Source organism: Lepeophtheirus salmonis, chromosome 1 (genome assembly GCF_016086655.4).
Source record: "Lepeophtheirus salmonis chromosome 1, UVic_Lsal_1.4, whole genome shotgun sequence".
NCBI classification, from domain to species: domain Eukaryota; kingdom Metazoa; phylum Arthropoda; class Copepoda; order Siphonostomatoida; family Caligidae; genus Lepeophtheirus; species Lepeophtheirus salmonis.
Window position 1 is genome coordinate 36,537,313 of NC_052131.2, and position 27,231 is coordinate 36,564,543.

General features: G+C 33.4%; 4 protein-coding genes across 4 annotated transcripts; 1 reads left to right on the plus strand and 3 right to left on the minus strand.

Annotated features, from left to right (window-relative positions):
- Positions 1–4,110: 4,110 nt before the first annotated feature.
- On the minus strand, positions 4,111–4,545 carry Sdhaf3 (Succinate dehydrogenase assembly factor 3). The gene is made up of 2 exons (XM_040721793.2): positions 4,360–4,545; positions 4,111–4,287 (listed from the first exon to the last, which is right to left on the minus strand). Exons 1-2 carry the CDS (start codon positions 4,543–4,545, stop codon positions 4,111–4,113), a joined length of 363 nt encoding a protein of 120 aa, XP_040577727.1.
- A 247-nt stretch (positions 4,546–4,792) lies between these two features.
- On the minus strand, positions 4,793–6,445 carry LOC121126450 (metaxin-1 homolog). Its single transcript, XM_040721782.2, has 2 exons — positions 5,652–6,445; positions 4,793–5,590 (listed from the first exon to the last, which is right to left on the minus strand). Exons 1-2 carry the CDS (start codon positions 6,003–6,005, stop codon positions 5,036–5,038), a joined length of 909 nt encoding a protein of 302 aa, XP_040577716.1. The 5' UTR covers positions 6,006–6,445; the 3' UTR covers positions 4,793–5,035.
- A 639-nt stretch (positions 6,446–7,084) lies between these two features.
- On the plus strand, positions 7,085–10,876 carry Polr3B (RNA polymerase III subunit RpIII128). Its single transcript, XM_040721805.2, has 4 exons — positions 7,085–7,405; positions 7,466–7,846; positions 7,904–10,327; positions 10,382–10,876. Exons 1-4 carry the CDS (start codon positions 7,187–7,189, stop codon positions 10,784–10,786), a joined length of 3,429 nt encoding a protein of 1,142 aa, XP_040577739.1. The 5' UTR covers positions 7,085–7,186; the 3' UTR covers positions 10,787–10,876.
- LOC121126480 (collagen alpha-2(VIII) chain) lies at positions 10,833–12,171 on the minus strand. Its single transcript, XM_040721812.2, has 3 exons — positions 11,973–12,171; positions 11,365–11,612; positions 10,833–11,307 (listed from the first exon to the last, which is right to left on the minus strand). The coding sequence occupies exons 1-3, from the start codon at positions 12,097–12,099 to the stop codon at positions 11,014–11,016; spliced, it is 669 nt and encodes a 222-aa protein (XP_040577746.1). The 5' UTR covers positions 12,100–12,171; the 3' UTR covers positions 10,833–11,013.
- Positions 12,172–27,231: the final 15,060 nt, after the last annotated feature.

A 27,231-nucleotide genomic window follows, 5' to 3' on the forward strand; every position in this document is an offset into this window, starting at 1 on the left:
CATGCAATGATATTTGATTTGTTACAGAAACTATGGCCAAATATACATTCATCTTTGATATTATATTTAGTAAGCAATAAATAAGGTTTATAATTTTGGTAAGAATAGAAAAGCGTGCGAGGACAAAGGAATAAATACGCATGACATCATCGATTAAATAATATACATCTTCTTCCATCAAGAATGTTATCATTCCCGCCTATATTATTGAATATTAATATATCATTAGATGCTGATAGTCGATTGAGAACTGAATAAAATGCCTAAATAACGTCGCCTTCTGTCTGGATTTATGAAAATGGAGGCCCAGGAATTTGGAAAATACTTATCAAATGAGAAACAGATGGCTTGTCGGATTTGTCGATATAAATGTGCTTTTAGTCCCCCGTCTAGAATTAAACGCCACTCATTATCCTCATCTCATATCAAGAGCATGGATATTCATCTAAAAAATCAAGTTAATGATGAATACATCAAGTCAGACTTTAACTTTGATATCACAAAGATATTTATTGCATGTAATACACCCTTTTCCATTGCTAATCATCCGACATTCCAAAAATTTATGGAGAAACACACGGGTAAACCCGTCCCTTCCCGAATAACCATCATTAAATTAATGGAGGATGTTGGTAACGATGTCATCTCCAAAATCAAAGAAAAAGTCGAAGAGAAGGATATTTTTGTTCCTGTCGATGAGACAAAGATAATCAGGAGCGATCAATCACTGCTTCATTGATTGGTCCTTTGGACGGCTATTTCTTGGGCCGTCCATATCTCATCAACTTGATAGACATTAAACGTGCTATTGCCAAGAATATAATAAATTTTGTTGTCGAGAGTATTCAAGTTACTCTTGGAACCGACTTTAATCGCTAATCGCCTGAAGGTGTTTATTACGGATGGAGCTTCTTATTGCAAAAAAGCTGGCGAAGACCTAAAAAGATACTACCCTCAGTTGAAACATATTATCTGCGTGGCTCATGGGCTCCATAACGTTGCTGAACTTGCTCGTAAAGAGTTCCCTAGAACAAATGAATTAATATCCGAAATCAAAAAAATATTTTTGAACGCTGGACTAAGAAAACGTAGATTCGCTCCTTCTTACCAAATTCCCTTACCCCCAGTTCCAGTCATTACACGTTAGGGAACTTGGTTAAAAGCAGCAGCTTACTATTTCAAGCACTTCATAGTAATCAGGGAATATTTAAGTAGCCTCCATGAAAAAATGTCTTCTATAATTAAAGTAAAGGAGATTATTACTGACGAATATATATTTGAAGAGTTGACCACTATTCATCATAATCTCAATCAAATTTCTTGGGCCATCACAGCTTTAGAAGGACGATTACCCTTACTTGTCAGCATTACCATCGTTGAACTGCTACGAAATGATATTAAGCTAGAGCCATTCTGATCTAAATTGACCAATTTCCTATCAGAAAATCCAGCTTACAATGAATTGTGAGACCTATGGATATGCATTAAAATCTATCATTATTTTATGATTTTGACATTTACTTCATTATTGATAATTATTAAGATCTCATCGGTAGAGATATATCTATCCTGTGCACAATTGTATATGCAACTTGCACATTAGGAAAAAAAGGTGATGATTTTTTGATTAAACTCCATGTCTGGCTTGTGTTTTGCAACCTAAAGTTATGACATATTGAACTGAATTGCGATGTTAAAACAAGAAAATATTATTTGGATCAATCTATTATTTCAATATTCTGTATTTATAATTTATTGTTATTATTAGTTATATGATTCTAATTGTTTAATTTTGTATATTTAACTTAAATGTATGATGGTTTATTTTTTAGTATGTAGATTATATTTGATTTAAGCCTTCTATTTTAAACTTGGAACTTCAAATATATTTCGAAATACTCTTACTTTGTCGTTTTATTAGTTATTATTCTGAGAATATGGTTCATAATGAATAACAATTTCATGGAGTGTGACGTTTTCAAATCCACTGTAACGGATAAAACCCGTCTAAGTCAATTATACGTAGTATATCTTTATTAAACATTTTTGCTAAAAAATACTTTCGTTATACCCTCAAAAATAATAATAAAGCAGGCAACTGATAAACACTGATGTGATTATCAGTGAGAATCACATCAGTACTTTAAACAATGATACCATATGTCTTTCTCCCCCCCCCTTCTCCTCGCACGCGTTTTTCTCTACAGTATTATCAACTATAGCAATAAGTATTCCACCTCCATTTCCTGAGCAGTGGCTGTAGCAAATAATGATGTATTGCTTACCGAATCAATAATTAATTTTGGGAGGACATAGTTTTTTTAAACGTCTTCAGAGAAATAGATCACAAATATCACTAGAGATGAAAATCCTGTGTATAATGGGCATGATAAAAAATAATGACAACTGCTAAGGAAAAGAAAATTCCTTCTTGATATTACCAATTACAAATTAACGGGACACCTAAAAAATCACAGGGCTTACATAACCAAATATAACTACTATATATAACATTTCTGATTATGCAGAGAAGCAACCCACCTCAAATACATATTTTTAGGGAAATCAGCATTAGAGTTTCTTAGTATTTGAAGGATAAGTTTGATTCACTTTAACTTTTTTGATCGTCTTTGTCTTTTTTTTCTGTCTCATTGAGGTTCGTTAGGAACTTATGTGATCATTATAATATATTCTCCATTTTTCATACCCCAAATGACCTATTTTACATCCCGGAGCAATAGAACTATCAAGAATTCTCACCAAAATCAAAGTTTGTTCATTAATAAATTTATGAGTGAAACAGCTCTTACAAATAATATATTAGCTTATCCATTTATAGTACATTCATGGGAATAAGTATATTAAGTTATAGAAAAGAAGAAGGAACTTTATGGTGACTAATGTATAACACACGAAAAGTTTTTCCTCTTGTGTAATCTTTGACGGTCCCACGACAAAAATTGTATTTAGGAACAATTCCACCAAAAAGAAAAAAGACACAAATCAATTGGAGAGTTAGTCAATTCTTCCCATATCTGTAATTATTCACTTCGAAATAGAAAACAGCATAACAAATTCAACTAATCAATGATCATGTAAGAGAAACATAAAAATATATACAGCTGACAAAAATGCTCATTTACACAACTTCGATTAAAAATGACTAGGGATGGGATTTTTTATTGAGCGGTAGGAGAATTAAACTGTATTGTTTTTCTACAAAAATCCCATCCCTTACCATGACACAAGTCAAATGATGAACAAATTTTTAAACCTATAAGAATTCTAGTTGATATTTTTTTACTTCTCGATGTGTTTGTTTCCTCTTTAAGTCATTAATTTGATTTTGAAAATTATCTATTGGTATTCATTATAATATTGCAGTTAGCATAAAATAACTATCCAAATAAAATATCAATAATTTCCCTTCAAGTACCTGAATTAAAAATATTTTCTCGGGTAGGGAGAAATAATAGAAAGGAAATATTAAAGTAGTATTTAGAAAATTCTAATTTGCAAAGAAAAATGCAGAAAAAAAGAACTATATGGACACACTCACTAGAAAATAGGTCAAAGAGAAACACTTTACTTGATTGTCAAACGACAAGGCAATTTGCAAATTTGGAATTTCCTATGAAAGGAAAAATGGCTTTGAGCTATGAAATGAAGAATATATATTATCCTTGAAATGTCATAAAAGAGTAAATATTGTATTAAACTCAAAGGATATGAAGGAAATGACAAGTCATTAAATGATAATTAATTGAAGAAGACACACATTATTTACTTTTAGTTAAATGTATATGAGAACTAATAAAAAAATTAGCAACATAAATCCGTAATAATGTATTAAGGTACATATTTAAACAATATAATCAAACACATACGCTGTCGTTTTCTTTACGTAATTCTTTTAACCATGACTTAGCCCTTATATAAATAAACCTCACTATTCACAAATGGATTGTGTACTAAGTCATAATACATTTTATTACACTACAAAATAAACAAATAAATCGCAATTTACGTACTAAGCAAGGTCCTTCTTAAAAGAATAAATTCTACAGGTCTGAATGAGTTTTGATGTGTATAAATAGTACTTTTAAATAATTAGCTAGACTCAGATGCTACTTTAGGTTTGATAGTTTCTTGATAAAGTTCATAGAGCTGAGCAATTTGCTCTACAGACAAACTGTCGATTTGGTTAGGAGACATTTGAGACCCTACTGGCTTTGAAGTCTTTGGCCCCTTAATTCCAAGCTGTTTACTCAGATCCATTGCATATTTCTGAAATATGTATTGAATTAATATACGATATATACGATTTCATCAAATATAAATACAAATCTGGAGACTCACAGTCCATTCGTCCATGAAAATCCTGGTTTGAGTGGGATCAGCTGTTGCATGTCGCTTGAATTCATCTCTCGCATAGTCATCTCCCAGTTTTTTCATTGCAGGCTCAGGAAATCCTCTATGGAGTCGAAGAACCGTTTTGTATAGCATCCGCACCTTCCGAACATGTTCAAAACTTGGAGAACTCATCTCGGTTATCGCGTAAGACAACGACTTATATAATAAATATTGAATATAAACATCTGACACTCACGACATCTGGTGTGTGTGTTTCTAACTCAATAACTCTTTCTGATATAATATATCTATGAGGTTTTTAATTTATGGCATTTCGATGATTTTATATGGATAAGTATTAATATATATTGTTTTATCCATAAGCAATGTTCCAGATATACATAATAAATAGTGAGTTAGAAAAATGATAGTAATAGTCTACTTGTAAGAATCCTTCAGAGATCCTTTATTCATCGTGATATGCATAAATGCAAAGTTCATACAGAACAAAAATTATTTTCATAATCAAAATGACAGAAAAGACAATATTATAATTTGAGTAAAATAGAATAGAGCTAACGAAGTGACTAAGTAATAATCAAATAATAGCTGAATATATCAGAATGTATCACGGTTTTTTGATTATTCATAACCTTTAGTAATACTTGGTAATACAAAGGTCTCATCGTCCAAAATATCCAGCATGATATGCAAATCCCAGCATAGATATACTTGCAAAGCACAATGAAAAAAATGCATTGGTCTTGGAATAGAACAAAATATCCATTTCAGATTGTTGTTTCAGAGACTCTTCTTTCTTTTTCTTCTCATACTCGGATTTAATTTCATGATAGTAATTCGTAGTGATCCTATCCACAAACTTAATGAGATTTTCACAATTTTCCTTCATATATACACCTAATGGATGTGAATCCAAAGGAATTTTGGCTATAGGAGCCAAATAAGAATAGACTAAAGCGTCAAGAGACGACGGGGATTTCCCAAATATGAATTCTTTCTCAGCCAGACGATGCGTTAAAAAATCCAAGCATTCCTGCGCTTTAAAATTAGCTCTTGTTTGAACAGAAGAATCCCCGTGCTCTAAATCATCATGGTGAACGTTGTAGAGGACGGATATATAGTCAATTGCTTCTTTGTGATACTTGGGAAGATAATAAGATCCAAAAGGGAATGGAATCTTGGATGAATAAAGAGGACGAACAACATGCCCATGGACCTATATAAATCATTTAAAAAAATAATTATCTATATAATATATGTGATATTTATAGAACTACCTCTGGATTAATCCAAAAGAGATATTCTAGAGCGGGTTTGAGTGCTGTTTCCACATAGTTCTCAATGAGCCCTCGCTCGTTGATTTGCTTCTCTTCTAGATTATAATCCGAATTGAAGTTAAGGGTTTCAAGCCTGGAGCGAACTTCACGAAAGCCTGTGAGGGGCGATCCTTCTCGACCAAAGTAAAGGGCTGGAAGTCTTCCTTCTGGAGTCCTAAAGGGATTGTTGGACTCTTTCACATCGATGCTGAATCCATTGATGCGGCAGAGCGTGAGCATTTCCAGACAGGCTCTGTCGAAGCTGGGAAGGCCCCAGGCGGGGGAATAAATGTGGAGAGTCACACGATCCGTCATTGTATGCTAAGGAATTGATGTGGAAGAGAATAATCAAAGAGGTCCAGCTATTAATTGGCGGATGGAAAGATATAAAGTGAGGGTCAAAAATAAAATAATAGATTACAGCTGAGCCTCGCTACATTTATTATTTATTTATTCCTATTATATATATGTTAAAATCCCTCTTCCTACTCCAAAACGCGGGGCATAATCGAATCCTTTAAATTCCTTGTTGCAAATAAAAAATGATAATTTAATTAATTAAGGACTCATTATATTTTATAACCAGTGGACTGATGGAGCAGGTAATCTCTTTTAGCAAATTCGATTTACATCGTACTATGTAGTTGTCTATTGTTTTATGGGCAACAAATTAATTGAAGTATCCCTAACTAAAAGAAATAATATGTATTCTAAATTAAAAATGACACCCAACATTAATGGGTTACTTTTTACTTAAGTAAAAATTCTACTCATTGCGTAACACATTACTAGAATAAAAAATATAGGAATTATTTCTAATAGGAGAAATTACTCGTTCCCCGCGTTTTTTGAAAATAATTTAATCATGTGAATAAGAGATTGAGTGACTAACATCCTATAAAACACCCGAAACTTTTATATTGATTTAGTTGATTGTAGTATTCATAATAAAATTTAAAGTGTAGTGATAATTCATAAATAAATCTTTTCCCCTGATGTTGATAATTAATTAAACATGATTATTTTTTATACAAGTAATAAAAATGTAAATTTAAATTACAAAATATAATATTTCATCACTATCCAGATATGTTATTCAATATCTTAACTATATGGTGAAACTTAGGGAAGTCAATATGCAAGACTCTTATTTCATTTATCTATTAAACCTTTTATACATTCTCGCGGAAATGAAGAATATATGAATTTCAAGTCATTAAGTTTTTATTGGTATGTATATTTTATTATATATTATATAGTTTGAACATTTGAAGATGCAAGTTTTGAACTTTTTTTAAAGAATTCTTAAGATTTTTTTTTTTTGATTTTGAGGTTACGTTCAAATGAGAAATGAAGGACTTGATTTTTTTGTTTTGTGTTTCTACTAGCAATAGGAATGTGACGTCATTTAAATACAAATACATAATATTATTTATTAATAAGTATAATAAAATAAATTTACCGGAGAAATTCATCGAAATATCTCCGAAACGGAAATGGGTTCCACCGAGAGGATGGATTGGGATTCCTCTTTGAGGAAGCCCATAAAGAGCATTGATGAAAAGTGGAAGTTGGTTCCGGCTTATCTCCAAGTTCGTGGATTGGTTCGTCAACACGTGGACAGTTTTAATTATTTTCTTAACAAGGACATTAAATCCATTGTCAAGTCTAATGAAAAGGTCATCTCTTCGGCAGATCCAATGTTCTACCTCAAGGTTTGATTTCTTTATAGAATGACTTGTTACTCTAATTTCCTTCTGATTCTGAACTTTTAGTATTTGGATGTTCGTGTTGGAACTCCGGATGTTGAGGAAGGCTTCAACATTTCGCATCCGACAACACCCCAGGACTGTCGTCTTAGGGATTTGACATATTCTGCTCCAATTGTTGTTGACATTGAATATACTCGAGGCTCTCAACGCGTCATTCGAAATAGTTTACCCATTGGTAGAATGCCCATTATGCTTCGTAGTTCGCATTGTGTTCTTCATGGTGCTAATCATCAGCAGTTGGCACAGTTAAATGAGTGTCCTCACGACCCTGGTGGCTATTTTATAACAAAGGGGCAAGAAAAAGTTATTCTTATACAAGAGCAAATGTCCAAAAATCGTATTCTTTGTGAGATAGAACCACGAACTCGTACTGTTTCCTGTCAAGTAAGGATCATTTTATAAAGAGCAAAATCCCATATCATCGTGTCTTTTCAAATTTAGGTCACATCTTCTACTCACGGTGCCAAAACAAGAACTAATGTCCTTGAAAAAGGAGGTCGCTATTACCTCAAACATAGTACTATAGAAAAGAATATTCCAGTTGCGATTATTTTTAAGGCTATGGGCATTATTAGTGATCAAGAAATCGTTCAAATGGTGGGCACAGAGCCTTCGGTTATGTTATCATTTGCTGCTTCTTTAGAAGAATGTAACCGTTGTTCAGTTTTCACTCAACATCAAGCACTTAAATACATAGCAGTGCGTATGAAGGTGAAAAAATTTAATAGTGGCCCAAAGAAATCTCCCCTTGAAGATGCAAGAGATGTTTTGTCAAAAACAATTTTAGCTCACGTTCCTGTTAAAAATTTTGATTTTAAAATGAAAGCCATTTACTTGGCTCTTATGGTAAGGAGAATAATACAAGCAGAAAGTGACTCTACTCTCATTGATGATAGAGATTATTATGGTAATAAACGTATGGAACTTGCTGGATCTCTCGTGGCAATTTTATTTGAAGATTTGTTCAAGAGACTCAACTGGGAACTAAGGCTTATAGCTGATAAAAATATTCCAAAGGTCAAAGCTGCACAATTTGACATAGTAAAACATATTCGTTCTGACTTAATTACGTTTGGCCTTGAAAATGCCATTTCTACGGGTAATTGGACAATTAAACGTTTTAGAATGGAGAGAATTGGAGTAACGCAGGTTTTATCAAGACTTTCATATATTTCTGCCTTGGGTATGATGACAAGGGTCAATTCCCTTTTTGAAAAGTCGCGCAAGGTTTCAGGTCCTCGTTCATTACAGCCAAGCCAATGGGGCATGCTTTGTCCATCAGACACTCCTGAGGGAGAGTCATGTGGTTTAGTCAAGAATTTAGCTCTAATGACACACATCACCACAGAGACAGAAGAGGAACCCGTGGCTAGAATGGCATTTAATATTGGTGCAGAAGATTTGTCACTCTTATCTGGAGAGGAATTGAGTGATTCTTCCATTTATACCATATTTCTGAATGGTAATATTTTGGGTGTTGTAAAGAACCATCTTAAATTTTTACGCGTTTTTAAGATGCTGAGACGTAAGGGCTTTATATCAACATTTGTGAGTATTTACTCTCATCACAAAACACGTACAGTATATATTAGTTCAGATGGCGGAAGACTCTGTCGCCCATACATTATAGTTCATTCCAAAACGGGCATTCCTAAAGTGACAGATGAACACATCGCGGCCCTGAAGAAAGAAGAATTAAAGTTCGATGATTTTATCAATCTTAGTCTTATCGAATATTTAGATGTAAATGAAGAAAACGTTTCCAACATTGCTCTCTACGAAAAAGACATTGAAGTAGGAACAACGACGCACTTAGAGATTGAGCCTTTTACTCTACTTGGTGTTTGCGCTGGTCTCATTCCTTATCCACATCACAATCAGAGTCCTCGTAACACTTATCAATGCGCTATGGGTAAACAAGCCATGGGCACCATTGCTTTCAATCAAAGAAATCGTATCGATACTCTAATGTACAATTTGGTGTATCCTATGCGTCCCATGGTTAAGTCTCGAACCATTGAACTAATTCACTTTGAGGATCTTCCTGCCGGCCAGAATGCAATGGTTGCTGTCATGAGCTATAGTGGGTATGATATAGAAGATGCCATTGTATTGAACAAAGCATCTTTAGACAGGGGTTACGGGAGATGCTTAGTTTATCGAAATTCTAAAACCGTTCTTAAAAGATATGCTAATCAAACTTTTGATAAACTCATGGGCCCATTAGTTGATGCTGAAACAAAAAAACCTTTGTTGAAACATGATATATTAGATAATGATGGGATTGCTTCCCCTGGACTCCAAGTCTCAAATAAGCAGGTTTTAGTTAATAAATATATACCAACAGTTACAAGGGATGTCTTAAAACCCGATTCATCTGGTGAAGATAGTATTTCAAGAGCAGGAAAGCAGCCTGACTATCGTGAAGTCCCCAGTACTTACAAGGGCCCTGTTTCTTCATATGTTGAAAAGGCTATGGTTAGCTCTAATGCAGATGATGCATATTTAATTAAATTACTTCTCAGACAAACCCGACGTCCAGAGTTGGGGGATAAATTTAGTTCAAGACACGGACAAAAAGGTGTTACAGGTCTCATTGTTGAGCAGGAAGACATGCCCTTTACTGACATGGGACTATGTCCTGACATGATTATGAATCCACATGGTTTCCCATCTCGTATGACCGTTGGAAAATTAATGGAGCTTTTGGGCGGAAAGGCAGGGATTCTCGAGGGAAAGTTTCATTATGGAACAGCTTTTGGTGGTTCAAAAGTATCGGACATTTCTGAAGAACTCGTAAGAAATGGATTCAATTATCAAGGAAAAGATATATTGACATCAGGGATCACCGGAGAGCCTTTACAGGTAAGGACTAGTATATTTTGGTGTATATATTTTGCAATATGCAATTTATTTTAGGCCTACATCTACTACGGTCCTGTATATTATCAAAAGTTGAAACACATGGTATTGGACAAAATGCATGGTCGAGCTCGAGGGCCAAGGGCAGTTCTAACACGACAGCCTACTGAAGGTCGTGCACGTGACGGTGGTCTCCGTCTCGGAGAAATGGAACGAGATTGTCTTATTGCATATGGAGCGAGTATGCTGTTGGTTGAGCGACTCATGATTTCATCTGATGCCTTCGATGTTGACGTATGTAATCAATGTGGCTTGTTGGGTTATTCTGGGTGGTGTCATAATTGTAAGTCATCTGGGTCTGTGTCATCCATTCGAATTCCCTACGCATGTAAATTGTTGTTTCAAGAGCTTCAATCTATGAACATTGTGCCAAGATTGAAACTTGACAAATACTGTGATTAAAGATTAATTATGATAATTAATGATGAAAAAAACAACAACTAAGGAATTGCTATTTTGAATAATAATATATATTTCTTTATTTTGCACAAATAGCTTTGACTTTTATTATAATTATATTAACTTTAATTTACATTAACTATAAAGTTTGGAGAAAAAGGGTCATTGAATTAAATTAAAATTTACAATAAGATAAACAAAAAATATAATTTAGAACGAACATAATGAATTTATTTAAATAAGCTCTTTGGAGACTTGCTCTTGTTAATTCCATCGTCATTTTCTTGCACTAGCATACCAACAAAGCTTGTAAATGCATGAGATCCTCCTCCTTTGAGAGCACCCTTATGGAGTCTCACTACTACTTTGTCACCACGATGAATGGCATAAATCAGAGATTGACTAATCATGGAGTAGCGCCAATTATACTTGGCGTGATCCTTATCATACATATAGAGTGTAGGCACATCATTAACAAGAATGATGACGCGGGCCTCATGCCCGCTTTCAACCAAAGCATGGAACTGAAAAGTAAAAGCCATTGATTTTTATTTTGAATAATTCTCTTTGAATTCCCTCACTTGAAAAAAGTAGTGACCACTTCGAGGACATTCAAATATCCCTGTTTGCACATCAAGCGCACTATGGGAGTCCCCAAAAGTTTGTGTATATGTCACATTACATCCAGAGTCACAAATAAGAGCATTGGAGGAATAGGCATTGAAGAAAACAGTCTGACCCAGTGGACTATGTCCATTAAGACGATTTTCTAAATCAGTTAAGCGTCTCTCCAACGATAAGTAATCGTGTTTTGACGAAGAGCAACTTCCTTAATTGTGTGTTAAATGTATTTATATGATGTCAATTAATTTATAAATGTGTGTTGTAAATCAAGGGTGAGAGATCGAGGGAACAAATAAAAAGAAAAATTACATATTTATCTTGAGATTTTCAACCCCTATCGTCCCCCAGCTAGCATCCTCCTCCATATCATATATTCTTTTTAAGATATATGTATAATTAAAAATTATTTTATTATTTGAAATAAATATGTTTTCTTTAAAAATAGAATATTCCAACACATGTTACAATTAAATGAAAGTTTTTTTTTATTTTTAAATAAGTCAAAGTTGAACATATTTTTCATAAATTAAGTTATGTATGTATGATATATAATTATTTTTCTTACCCACAAATGTATCTGTTAGCTTTTTAATATTAGATGAGATTTCTTTTATTTCTGTAGATGACTCTGGGGATGATCCATTGAAAAGGGAAAAACAAATGAATAAGAGGAACTGAAGGTGGTGATACATGTTAACCCATGAAATACTAATACTACTACTTTAGCAACATCACGTCGCATACATGACTGTAGGATGTTTTAAGGTCTTATCAAACCCCACATACATACATTGACACTTCCAGGGGTTATTCATATTTAATTGACTGCAGTTTTTAATAATTTTATTAAAGCATAAATTGACAGCATTTGTGTCATTTGTAATTATAATGCTTATATGTCTTATTATTGATTTGACAAGGTTAAATGACAATTCATTCATTAAATCGTGTATAGGGTTGAAAATATTTACATATAATGAAATAACATTCAACGTCTTATTCAATTATAATATGGCTATAAAAATGGCAGGATCCATCCTCTCACTCTAATAAAATATAGTTAATTAATCACCTTGCAACCTTTCCTCTTAAAAGGAGGAGGGGGAAAAGGCTCAAGTAGTTGGTAGTTAGTCAAAAGGTCATGAGCAAACTAAAAAATATATGTATTATCCGCAAGGTAGTGTGACAGTCTATAGATTTGGTGTGCAACATAAATAAATTAAAAAAATTACTCCTTCAGCCTAATTTTCAATGAAATACAAATTCGCAGCGCCTTCTATATATTTAACATACGACATACCGGATGGTACATTGAAATCTGACCACTTAATTATTCAATAGTTAATGTTGGTTAAGAGATTAAAATTAATTCACATTTCGATATATTAAAACATAAACAATTATTTACAAAACAAAACAAACCTGAGCTCTCTAGCTTACATACAAGTCGAGAAAATGACACTTGAACGTGATCAACGGACTTCCATTTGCCCCCTCCAAGCATTTGGGCGTCTCCACAATCACCGTATACGCCATCAGCAATTCTGAAACGTTGGAGAGGAAGAAGGACTTAAAAAAAAAAAAAAACTGGACCTGGAGGAGTTAAAGAAAACAACCAGGTCAATTCCCTCAAGTCCATAAGGGGCCATGCAAGAGATCTCGGGGATTCACATCATACTGTCTAGAGATCCGTCAAAAAAATTTGTGGATTATGCCTTGTGAGGTTGGAGAGGCCAATTATGATACCAGAAATGAAAGAAAATCATATTCTCCATTGCAAGACTTTTGAATTCTTTTTTTACACTTTTGGCTCCCCTACAGCCCTGATTCCAAACCCCCTCGACTACACCTTTTGGATGTACGTCAAGGGGAAGGCTTGGAGTATCTGTCATCCAAACACCGAGGCCTACAAAACCACTATCAGCCAGCACTGGGACGCCATGACAGAGGACTACATCCGCAGTGGGTGACAGGCCTTCTACCACTGCTTGGAAGTCATCATTACTGCTAAGGGTGGCTTTATTAATGAATAAAAGAGCTCAGACACATATCTATTTATAGCATTAATTTTGTTGAAATTATATAGTGAATGAATAAATGATATCTTGTTGAAGTTAAAAATTCAAAGTGTTCAGATTTTATTGGAAACTGGGTTTATTTTCTATTAAATAATATTGTCCTTTAGGGAGTTGTATTATTTTGCTGTAAGACGGCGCCACTTTATTTTGCTTTGTTAATAATCTAATATCAGTAATTAAACAAAACTCATGTCCCATAAAGACATGATCATACTACCAAAACACTCATAGCCGGAAAAGGACGATGAAATTCTGAGTCTAGAAAATAAACAATTTATTAAATTACATTCATGGCCACAAGATGCCGCAGATATTCTTAGCCTGTGTGAGCGCCACACTCATTATGTTTCTGAACATACTCATTATCATTATGTTTCTGAACATGACATTAATTGTCACAAGATAGCTCAGATATCCTGAGTCTACTTATTGTTAGTAAACAATGTTTATACGGCTTAATAATTAAGAGATAATTACATAGAGAGAGATTTATTGTACCTTGCAACAAACGTTTCTCCAAAAATAAACAGGAAGAGTTAATTCGAATTCAACCAACCAACGTTCAGACAACTGATAAGTTAAAAAGAAGTACACAAATTGATACTTGTACAACAAAATACAATATTAATTTTAATGTAAGTTGGGTAACCAAAAAATAATTATTCACGTTTTTTTAATAACCTTAATGATACCACAAACATTTTATTTTAACTAGTTAGCTTCAATTGGATTTAAATCAAAAGGAAGGTTTACCATCGTTTCTACTCATCATTTTCAAAAATTGGATATGCTGAAATATATATTCCTATTAGTTGTTTTCTTAACTATAGGGATCCCATTATGTTCAATGCTATAATCAAACTATTGGATCAATGGATCATACGCACCTTTTAGAAGTGTCAAAGTAAAAGACACCAAATGAACTAAGGAATAGGTCATTGAATCAATAAATAAAACCGCCATTCCCCTATTTTCATTTCGTAAAATTTAATTAACCGATTCTTTTTTGTACAAAAAATCTTCACAGTCAAATGACACTCATTTTGCAGAGATGGGAAGGAGGTTTGACCACTACAGTGGAGGAGATCAAATTACATTTCAAGGTTATGACGACTTCAAAAGGTAGAGGAGTAGTACTTAAGTATTTACAATACAAATGAATGTAACATTAGGGTGAGCAACTGTTCTCTTTTTACATCCTGTCCGGGGATTTTTTGATATTTTATGAACTTTACGGTTATATAAGTATGTTAAAAATCTATTTAAATTAAAAAGATGGAAAAACCTATAAGTTTGCAGAGAGGTCAGGAGGACCATGTCCTCCATGATCATAAAAACATGTACGGGGTTTATTTTATCAACTAATTTAAATTTTATTAAATTGGAAATTTCTTCGTCGATTGTCCTCAAACTCGTTTTTGTGACTAAAGATTCCTTATTAAAGTTTCGACCCAATTAAAAACAAAACAAACGAGAACGAGTAAAATGGGCAACAATGGAGTGACATTTTGAAGTTTCCCGTACGCAGCATGTCGTCTATGGTCATATCTAAGGATCTCGGGTCAGCTTCAGTGAGACATGTCTTCGGAACTTAAAAACTAGCCGAAAGGATGGTCTTGAGAGTGGTGTCCGGGACAGACGAAGTCTCCCCTCCCATTTTTGTTGGGAGGAAGGAACGCCTCAATGCAAATGCTTACATCGAACTACTGTATAAGAAAGCATTACCTTGGCCCAGATAAAATTTCGGAAGCAACTTTGTTTTCGCTCAAGATGGAGCTCCGTGTGATTGTGCCGCTAAGACCCGGGCCCTCCCAAGAAACAACTTTTCGGACTTTTGGGACCTCAACATATGGTCACCCTCCTCTCCAGACGTGAATCCCTTGGAGTAATCTATGTAAGTGTGTTTGGAGGAAGGGTGTGTGCTACTTCTAACAGGAATGCCCGGTCTCTAGAGGCTTCCATTAAAAAGAAGTGGACCAAGCTCAAGTCTGGTTACATAGTCTGGGCCTACAAAGGATTTAGGACTCGTATTGAGGCAATTACTAGAGTTGAGGGATCACATATTGAATTGAGGTTGAGCAAGCACTATCTCCAGATGATTTTGTTTTATAAATGTCCTCACAAAACCGCTCGTCTAACTTTTAATCGTACAAAAATTGAAAATAGTAATATGTGTACCACTAGATAAAATCAACCTTGTATTGGGATTTACTGTTAATAAATATTTCCAAACTAAAAAAAATCACAATAAAATGAATTTAATTCACTATTTTCTTTCTTCAGTTTGAAAATGATATTCCATGTAGCCATTTCTGTCTAAAATATCTATCACAGATTTTCAAATTTACATTTATTTGTCATCTAAAAACAAATTCATTTGTATCTATTTTCAATGGAGAGTTTCTAGTTATTATCGATAAAAATGTTGAGAAATTACAATTTATTTTGCATATTGTAAATTTATTAAATAATTTCAAGAGTAAAATTTTATAAATCATTATGAACAAAGATTTATTATTAAAAACCAAAATTTTTTTGATTGGTTTACGTTGAATATACTAAGTAACATTTTATCCAAATTAATAAAGCAAAGTTTATCTGGATGTATAAAAAAATGTCTTGTTTTGATCTTAGAAATAACAATGTAGTTCATATTAATAAAACCTAGCTGGAATTTTGCATGTAGCATCGAACATGTATATTTATATATATATTGCTCCCTGATGTATATCATATTCATATTTATGACCTAAGAAATAACAATGTAGTCATATTAATCTAATCTCACAGGCATTTTGCATGTAGCATGGAGCGTTTATAGCTAAGTCTCAACGGGATAGCGATTAAGAGACTTTAATACTCTCTGTCCCTTCAGTCATAACCTCATTTTTTTCTCTCTATAAACTGTTCTTCCCTCTTGAGGAGAGAACATCTTAGTATTAAGTAACTACCCATAAAAAACGGAGAGTAATACTGAGGATTTCTTGCGTAGTTATTGTCTATATTTTTAGGCAAAGTTCGACGACGTCGAATAACTTTAGACATTACCAGGTACTTCTGCTAATAAAAAATTGCTAATTTTACATTTTTTCTGTAAAAATTGTTTCTTTTTCTTAGCTGATAAGAAATAAATAGAGAAAAATTGGATTCTAATTAGATTACTGAACAACTTTTGATGAATCTTTAATGGCATTTTTCGAGGGAAAATCCACTTGCAAAAACCCTCCTTTGTTAGGCTCTCTTTTTAGAGGGAAAACTATCTATATGATGCAATCAGGGTTATGATTACATGATCAGATATGTAAGGAAGCCAGATTCTGACGAGAGCAAATTAGAAGAAGTGGAAAATTGGACCAAAATTGACTGTAGAATAATCCTCATTGAATCTTGCAACAAAGGATAAATGCTTTAGCGCCCAATTGATAAGTTGAGCAATCTTCAGTGGTGGTGATGATTAGATACCCTAATTTAAAAAGATTCCTGAAGAGCTTCATATTTGCTCCAACTACTAATGTGGACATTGAGCGCGCTCTTTTAGTACTTTTCCTTGTATGAATAAATCATGATAAATTTATATAACAAGACTAATTATTTTAAATTATCCTTATAAAAATGTATCTTTCTTTAAATAAAAATTGTTCAATTTTGAGATAATTTTTGACGCTCATTTTGGCCAAAAGAATCTCTCAAAAATCCTAAGTCTACAAGGTGAGGACTTTAAAATTAGAATAACCTTTGAGGCCGTTTAGCCTCAATTCTAAAAGTCGGACAATTAAATTTTTTTGGAGAAAAATTTCAAATATAAATTTTTTGGAGAAAAAATTTCAAAAGTTCATTTTCAAATATATTTTTGTGCGGACGCCCCTATATAGGTAGAGTGCCCATGCTTTGAAGTTATCAAACCATATGTACTTACATTCAAGTTCATTTCACTTATAATAATAATGACATGTATTAAATAAACAAATCAATTATTCCCTTATTAAAATATGACTCACTTGTCCCCAAAATATCATTGGATCTCTTGTTATAAAAAGGCAGTTTGGAATACCGTCTATTGATGATGATGATGTCTACTTACATCAAATAAACGAGGAACACGTGGTGCACATACGACTGACTTCTTTCGGCATTTTTTCAAAAAAAGTGTACAAACATAGATGTTAGAGTAATTTATCATTTTAGTTTTTACAATATACTAAATATACAGTTGACCTCAAAATTATTCATACCCCTGTTAACTTTTGTGATGAAACTAATGCATATTGTCAAGTTGTTTATGAATTATATGTACCAGCAAGGGAAAAAATGACATCAAGACATAATTCGAGGAACTTTTGATTTTATGGGTAAATAAAAAATGTGCCTAACGTGTGGATCTTTTTCTTAAAGTTCTTTCAAAATATCTTAATAGAATAAATACCTCTTCAGATGACCAAATGTTAAACAAGATAAGAAATAGCATCTTTTCAGAAGAGTATAAATATTGTAATAGTTGTCTCGTCACGCTCAATTTTTGAGTCATCATGTTCAAGATCAAGGAGCTTAGTGCGGACCTGTGTCAGCGTCTTCTTAATGCCTACAGTGAAGGAAAAGGTCAACAAGAATCCACGGAAAACAACTAAGAATCTAATGGAAACGCTTGTCAAGGCAGGGACAAAGGTGTCACGGTCCACCATCGAGCGAGCCTTGCACAGAGGAGGTATCCATGGACGTAGTCTACGTATAAATATAGAAAGTGTAGTAATTGATATAGTTGTTTTTTTTTAAACTCCAATTGCTTTTTTATTTGTAATTACCCCCTATCTAGTCTCCTTAAGCTGCAAAAAAATAGTTTTTTTGTATTTAAGTATAGTATAAGCCCCACTTTTAGGACCAAGGATTGTCAAATTATTAAATATATATGTGTGTGTTTTTTTTTCTAAAAAATTCTTATTTATAGTTTAAATTTTATAACTTTTATTCTATGAAAAATTATTTTTTGTGAACACTTGTGGACTTTTAAAAGTTTTTTCCAAAAAAAAAAATTATATTTTAGTGAATAAACTGTGGATTTTTGGAATTTAATTTCAAAAAAATTCCAAGAATCAAGCTTCCCCGCCCCTCCAAAAATCCTACGGACGTCCCTGTTAGTCCACTATTTAAAAATTTGGATTTCACTTAGTGTCGACGGTTTTATATCTGAGTATGTACTTTAATATGGGTGTAGAAAATATCACGTTAGGCCAAACTCAAAAAGAAAAGAACAAAGATCTCAAAGCTAATTGCTTGTATTAATAAATACATCTGTATATTTTTAATATTTAAAAAATTCTTACACCAAAATGATATAATAAATGGATAAAATTATTCGTTAAATATCATTATTTATGATATATATTTTATAATGTTGATCCAATATTAAGTAGTCTGAAATATATTCAAACCTAAAGCTGTAGATTCATTTTACAAATGCATTTCTTGACTTGCAATCCCCGTTGTCAATATGGCGAAGGGGGAAATAAGTCAAAAGTAGATTTATGGATAATGCAAAGAAATATTTATATTTTTCTTCTCAAAAAAAATCATCAAATTTGTAATAAAAATAAATTTGTTCTTCCATGATTTATTAACCTCAGACTCATTCCTATATAGAGACAATATTTATATATGTCTTTTTAACTCGTTTGTAATTAATGGAAAATATGATTTTTGATGATCCTATTTTTGTTTTGTAGTTTTTTCTAGTTATATAATCAACTGAGTTATATCCACATAATATCTTCTAAACAAATTCAATTTATTGCTTGATAAGTCAATTAAAATATCATTATAAGTGCCGTCCAAAGGGACGACATACATACATCATTAGTCATTTGACAATCCTTGGAATCTTTACTTATGAGAGACGAAAAAAAACAAAAAGATTAAAGTTCTGTATAAGAAACAAAATCCTTGATGAAGAAAAAAAGACTAATAAATGAAGCTTTTATAAGTGTTATTTTCATTGATAAGCTGCATAAATTACTATTTAAACCAATGATTCCTAACATTTTTCACATTCTCAAATACGGGGTGGTCCATTGAAATCTAAATACTTACTAATTCAATACGTAATGAAGGTTGAGTGATTGGATATTAATATATATATTTTGATATATTAAACCATAAACAATTAGTTCATATGCCCCATTAAATATTATCACTCGATATCATATACCTCTTCAGGAATGTAATTTGCTCCCTTGTGGTATTTCGAATATCCTTAATATTAAAGGGTTGATCTAATGTAGTGGTACTCTTAATCCAAATTTTAATAAATCGGGAATTTATTTATTGATGGTCTTCAAACTTGGTGAAAGATAGGTTTTTGTGACTCAAGATTCTTTATGTAAAGTTTCGACTCAATTAAAAACAAAACAAGCGAGAACGAGTAAAATGAAACAACAATTGAGTGACATTTTGAAGCTTCCTTCACGTCTGATGACCCCTATGGCCATATCCAAGGAGCTTAGGTTAATCCGTACCACTGTTTATCTTATCAGGGACATATTACCGCCCCATGGTCTTATGTGCTGTGGTCAGCACAGGAGATGTCTGCCCTCCCATTTTTGTGGACAGGCAGGAACAGCTCAGTGCAGATGCTTACATAGAGCTTCCGGATAATATAGTGCTCCCTAGGGCCCAGAGAAAAGTTTGGGGAAAACATTGTTTTCACTCAAAACGGAGCTCTATTTCATTGCACCACTAAGATCCAGGCCTTCCTGACAGACAACCGTCAGGACTTTTAGGACCTCAATATCTGGCCGCTCTCCTCTCAAGACGCGAACTCCTTGGACTATTCTATCTAGGTACTTCTGGAAGAGACGGTGTGTACTACTCCTCACAGGTGTGACCTGTCTCTAGAGGTTTCTATAAAGAAGGAGTGGACCAAGCTCGAGTCTGACACCATAGTCAAGGCCTGCAAGGGATTCATGCCTCGTACTGAGGCAATTATTAAAGCTGAGGGCTCACATATCGAATAAAAGATGTGAGGAGTACTATATTTCGATGTTTTGTTAAATAAATTTCTTCACAAAGCCTCTCGTTTAAATTTTACTCTTGAAAAAGATATCCTAATAAAATGTGTACCACTTGATAAGATCAATCCTGTTTTAAATTTGTAAGATATATTTCTTGCTCAAAAAAATAATAATATGTTAATTGTTAATTTGTTTAGCTATGGGAAGACAAAAAGGTTTTTTTGAATGACAAAGACGAAAAAAAAACCCGTTTTTGATCGTTTCGTCTGACTAAAACACATATTTTACATTCTTGAGAAAATAAAGACGAGACGAACTGTGATGACAAAAGACTAAATTATCACTGCTCATCAGAGCAGACAGAAGTAAGTGCACATTGCACACCTATCAAAGGGGTGACTGATGATATGTGGGTGTGAGTGAGAATTGGAGGATAGGTGATAATGTGTGGTTCCATTAGAGGATTTGAATGATGATCATTAAATAAATAAATAGATTGATGTATCTACTGCATTAAGTCGACGACAAATAACAAAACTAATAACGTAGTAATTCATCTTAATAAGTAATTTCTCCGAATTTACTATTTATTTGTACTTATATTCTTGTATATTTATGTACAAGAATACGGTATACTGTCCTGTTTTTTAGCTTAATATTTTACACCCAATGCACTAAGTCCTTCTCTGCTGAGGACAATCGAAAAACTTCCTTTGTCAATCTTTGAAGCCTCATAAGCTTCCAGAACTCCAATTTTTACGGATCTTAAAAAGCTTATAATATTGCTTAATACTAAATCATATTCACAAAAAGAAGATATTATTTGTAATCAAAATCGTGTGTATTTAAGGCATGTTAAAAAAAGAAACCTAAAATCAAGGTTAATAGAAATACAAGATTATACCATAACACGTGTACGACTAATGTTTTACTTCAACCACGCATTTTAACATTGAGGGGTTGTTTGTTTTGTATAAATTTGTCTTTCTTCCCCAACAGTCGGTACAATACATGAAATTGAAAAAATTAGCAATAATGACGTCATCGACTATGATTGGTTGTGTGTTTTGTCAAAATCTGTCTGTCTTACCGAGCAGTCGGTACCATACATTAAATCGAAAATTCTAGCAAGTCCGATTACATGATGGTCTAACCTTGTATTTCTATTAACCTTGGCTAAAATCAAAAATGGTTAAGCTGACAATTAGAAGAACGTTTTGGGGAGTAGCAGCTTCGCTATTATGACGTATCATTAAATGAGCTACAATCATCTGTGATATGATTAAAATTGAATGTATATAAGGAGGGTAATATGAAAAATCAACTTAATAAAAAATAAATTTTACTCTTCATTGAAGCTGGTACGAATACTGGGTATATGAATGACACTTTTTAAATCGGTGAAGTTAAGTTTATAGACTGTTTAAGGGCCTTGCTGTGGTTTTATTAATTATTGTTGAAACTAATGTGATTTTAGTAGATGAAAATATATCTCAGTCTTAGGGGTATATGCTACACGGGTTCCTGCCTTTCATTGGGGTTTACGTGGCTTTAGGGGGATGTGGATATCCCATCTACGAACCATTACAATAGACGAAACCCGGAAGAATACCATCATCGAATTGGCTTGCAAATGATAGAGCCCAGCATACATCAAGAACATGCTAGTTTATCCAATGAGCACAGTCTACGACGGCTACAACCACTGGAAGGAGAAGGCATATTCACGAAAAGCCTCATAAAAAATGCACTCCCATAGTCCTTGTAGGCCTGAAACGGTGCAAGAGGGGGAGTTAAAGCGGAAGGTCAGTAATCAGTAAAAATTTAACCTTAATCCAGATTCTATTTTATTAAGGTCGGAACTTCGGGTAAAATGCATATAAAATTTGAGGCTATTATGCCTCCAATTTTGGTTTCAGATCTGTATCCGAAAGTTCGGGTACCCTGAATTTACTTTTAAAGATCTGAACCGAATCGGAACTAATAAAATGTGTATCCGCCCTTTCGTTAGTAGAACGGGTCCTTTCTAGACATGGGCTGATGTTTAAAAAAATCGATCTGATTCGATATTTTATAAAAGATTAGATGTACTCTGTTTTGGGACAATTGGGTTGTTTCCTTTGCCAAAAAGATTCATATACTAAGGATACAAGTTTTTTTTTAAATAAAAACTAAGTATTTATTAATAGCTTTTCAGTCACAAAATTTTTATTTGCATCTGAAATCTGGTCATTTTAAAGTTGTAATAACTTAAGAACATGTAGCTCAATCATCTTGCCTAATGTTTTATTTGATCGAAAATGTTGACTCGTGAGGGGCAAATTTATTTGAATAAAGAATATTTGAGTTATAAAGAACAGATTCATAAATTTGATCCCTGTTTAGTAATGTTATTAGCATGCTCAAAAAAAAAGAGAAATAAAGAAAGCGATTTTATAATAGAAAAACTTGACAAGCCTTCGTAATGACCAGTTCGTGTCGCAATCTTATTAAGAAATCATAAGAAATATCCGATCAGATATCGAAATTTCTTAGGGTTTTCTCTGAAACTAATACGATGGAGATATTGAATATATTTTCTAATATATGGGTTTTCCAATTTTGATCTGATATATTTGATTCAATCCCAGACTACTCCCCTCAATTCCATGAGGGCCCATTCAAAAGATCTCGGAGTTTCACAACAGACTGTCCAGAGAGATATCAAAAAAAGTGGGTGGAAAGATTCTTGTAAGGTTTGAGAAGCCAGTTTTGATACCAGCAATGAAAGAAAATCATATTCTCCTTTACAAGACTCTTTTGTATCCTTTTTTGACACTTTTGGCCCCCTAAAGCCCTGATGACACCCCTCGACTACACCTTTTGGGATAATGTCAAGGGGAAGGGCTGCAGCGTCTGCCATCTAAACACCGAGGCCCTCCAAGCCACTGTTGGCCAGCACTTGAACGCTATGACAGAGGACTACATCTGCAGTGGGCGCCAGGCCTTCCGCCTGGAATCCATCATTGCCGCTAACGGCGGCTACATTAATATTTAACAGAGCTCACAAATACATATATTTATAATATTAATTTTGTTGAAATTCTATCGTTGAAGGTTAAACTTCCAAGTGTTTAGATTTTAATGGACTACTCGGTACTTTATATACCATTTAGTATTCCGGTTTTAAAATATTTTAAACTTGTTTTTCATAATATAGGGGGGATCCTAGATGTGCTCAATGATTTGCAGCTTCAGTGTTTTATCATGTATAATGTTGCTCCCTTTCGCTCAACGGCCATCTCGCTTCAACTAGGGTATAATTTTTCTTTGGTATTTTTAACTGTAAATCATTGAGCACATTTACGTCCTTTAAATGATTAAAAAGAATGTGCACAATATATTAAAGTGATAAACCGAATACTAAGGAAAGTAAAAAGTACCTACAATTTTTGACTCATAAATTCATATTTGGGCCTGTACTACGCCAAAAATGACCTGAAGGGCCCTAAATTTTGCAAAAGTTGATTTTTTGATATAACCTGGCTGATAAGGGCTTTGAGCTTGTGAATAAAAATATTAAGCCAAATAAGGGACAGTCTACTGTCCCCTATATTACTTTTAAATATTCTCTATGTTTCATGTAAAAGACTTGACGAGTGCTTTTAATAAATAAGAGTATGTTCGTAATCAATTCCCATTACTACTACTACTACTACTACTACTACTACTTGAAGATGAAGAAGAAAATGGATCTTAATATTATATATAACATGTATGTATGTTGTTATTCTGAGTGAGTAAATTGAATAAACATTACTTCTAACTTTACACAAAGTGTCGCAAACAATCTTTAAACAGGACTGGTTCTCTATTTATAATAGCATAATAACACGTTGGTGATGGTGAATCAATGCTTTTAAAAAATGACGTTATTTCAATGGAAGTACATAATTATATAATTAATCAATCAAGCTGTTTATTCGTTTTTTCATGGAGAGATGAGAAGTCTGCGACTTCCACTACTTTGAGTCATACAGTTTTCTTGAATGACAATGTCTCTATAATCTATTATATTCCGAGGGTGGGGTATACCTGAATAATTTCTTTGGATTTAGGGCTCTGATTTTTTCTTTTTATTGAGGTGAAGTTATCATGTTATCATTGTTGAGGAATTTAAATGAGATATTATTATTATTAAGTTTTTGAATGAACTTACTTTTATATAAGAAGATGTCTTTAGTGAGATATATCAAACGATTAATAGATGCCATAAAAAAGAAGCTTAAAGTATCCTTGAAAATTAAGGGTTCACTTAGAAAAAGTACATTTACTGTTTTGTTATTCTGAATACAGTTGTGTTACAGCCTTCCTAAATGGAAGTAAAAAATGACAAAATTCGATAAATTCTTCAGTATCACTAAGATCAAGGTGAAAAGGCAAAGGATGGCGCCCAAAACAGTGTTTATGTACCTAATACTGTATCAAATGCAACCGCAAAGCTGTGGTTCCAAAGATTCCGTTCTGGTAATATGGACGTCGAAGATAAGGCAATGAACTAAATATTAGACAAAAAACCGTTTGGAACTATTTACATAAGGTAACTCTTCAGAAGAGGCCCGATGTACCTATGTGTGCAACACAAATTGTCGCAAAAGTACCTTTTGGATCGAATAGATTTTTGCGACTCTTTGCTGAAACGTAACCAAATCGATTCACTGTCAACCAGCACTGGGACACAATGACAGAGGACTACATCAGCAGTTGGTGCTAGGCCTTCTACCACCATATGGAAGCCATCATTGCGACTAATGTCAGCTACTTAACAATTAAGAGAGCTCAGACACATATCTATTTAAAATATTAATTTTGTTGAAATTGTTAATTAATAAATTATATCTTGTTAAAGTTTAAAGTTACTATTTTAATAGACCACTCGGTCTGAAAGGTTTTTTTTGAGATTCTTATAAATGTATACTACGATAATTATTTATATTAAATCCAGTAGATAACTAAAAATGCCCAAGCCTTCATGATAACGACATTGATAAGGAGGCCCACTACATACATTTGTCTCCTGTTAGAAAACCATACAACAACAATGAAAAATAGAGAGATTATGCTATCCATAACGCATAAGTGACATCATTCTTATAATATTTGAATTTTGCTTGAGCAGTGCCCTGTAATATATTCATCTGTATGTATATCGATCATAATAGAGTTAAGTGGTCTGTGTGAAAAATTATGTACTTCCTTGCCACCCTCATTCCTCACCATTTCAATGCAAATATTATGACATCTCTCTGTTAAAGTCATTAAGAAGGGTTCGAAAGGAAGAGCCTTGATTGAATATCGGATGAATAGACATAATCAGTTTCTCATGTTCCATCATGTATGTATGTATTTGTTTATTTACTTATCTATGCAGAACCCATCAATTCATGGTGTACAGTATATATTATATTATGTATATATTAGACTGTTTCAAAATGTGTAGAGTGTATATTTATAACTGGACTGTATGGACAATTTAGTCGTAGTAGTACTTGGCTAACTAATTTGAAAAATAAAATAACGATTAATGCCTTTACAAACGAATTTGAATGGAGTTTATTTTTATGAATCTACTTGTTTGTCAGTTGATCGCCAGGATTATAGCAAAAATTGACTATCCATTTTGATCCAATTTGCTATGTAGATTATAAACAGGCAAAGTAGGAGCCCATTAAATTTTGAATTGTCTAGGTCAAAGTTCAAGGTAGCACCATACATAAAAAATACATCATCGACCGTAACTTTGCAACATATTATGTAAAGGAAAAAAACACGTCATTTCTAAAACAGATTGTGACTGTCTATGAAAAATGGATAACTAACGTCAATTTCAAGCAACATATATCGTGTTCGAAAGGCAATGAAGCGGTCCAGACCTTGTCCAAGACAGGTTTCACTGTCAGGAAGTTGTTGCTGTGTGTTTGGAGCGATTGGCAGGGAATATTCTACTATGAGCTGCTCCCCTGTGGCCAAACGCTCAATTCTGCACTATTGTGAACAGCTCGACCGTTTGGAGATGGAGATCGAACGGAGGCGGTCAGCATTGGTGAATAGGAGATGAATAGTGTTTCATCAAGACAATGCAAGGGTGCTCACATCTTTGATGCCGTACAAATTTAGCATCAATACAGGCCTGTGAATATTAGTCGTCCGAGTTTTTTGTCGATAGGGACAAGGCTTTCTACTAAAAGGGGATTATGAAGTTGGATTCTCCTTGGTAAAAAGTTATCAAACAGAATAGAGGATACTTGGCTTTAATTGGATGATTCTAACACTTACGATAAAACAATTAAATATAGCATAAAATACTAAATTACTTTGTCTTCAATCTATTTTTAGGATAAAGAGCTCAAATTGTTGTCCTCATGAAGGTGTAATAAAGATGTTTTATATAACAAAAGTTCAATTTAAAAAAATAACCATAGGCGGGGGTTTGTGCCCTAACTAGTGGCCCTTCTAGTTTTCTTTGTATTAAAGCTCTTATTCAAGTTATAATAATCGGCCATTTAATATAGGAAACATGAATACTTATAGAAATCCATGATGAAATAGTCTAATATACATTATAGGTATACGAGGGGGGTCTGAAAAGTTTCTGACCTCAATGTGAAGGTGGCAGCACTTGTAAATATAAGTTAGTCATATCAATCCAGCATTTTTTGACAGTTACTAACCAAAGTTTTTGCCATTTGGGACCTGGAGTTCTTAT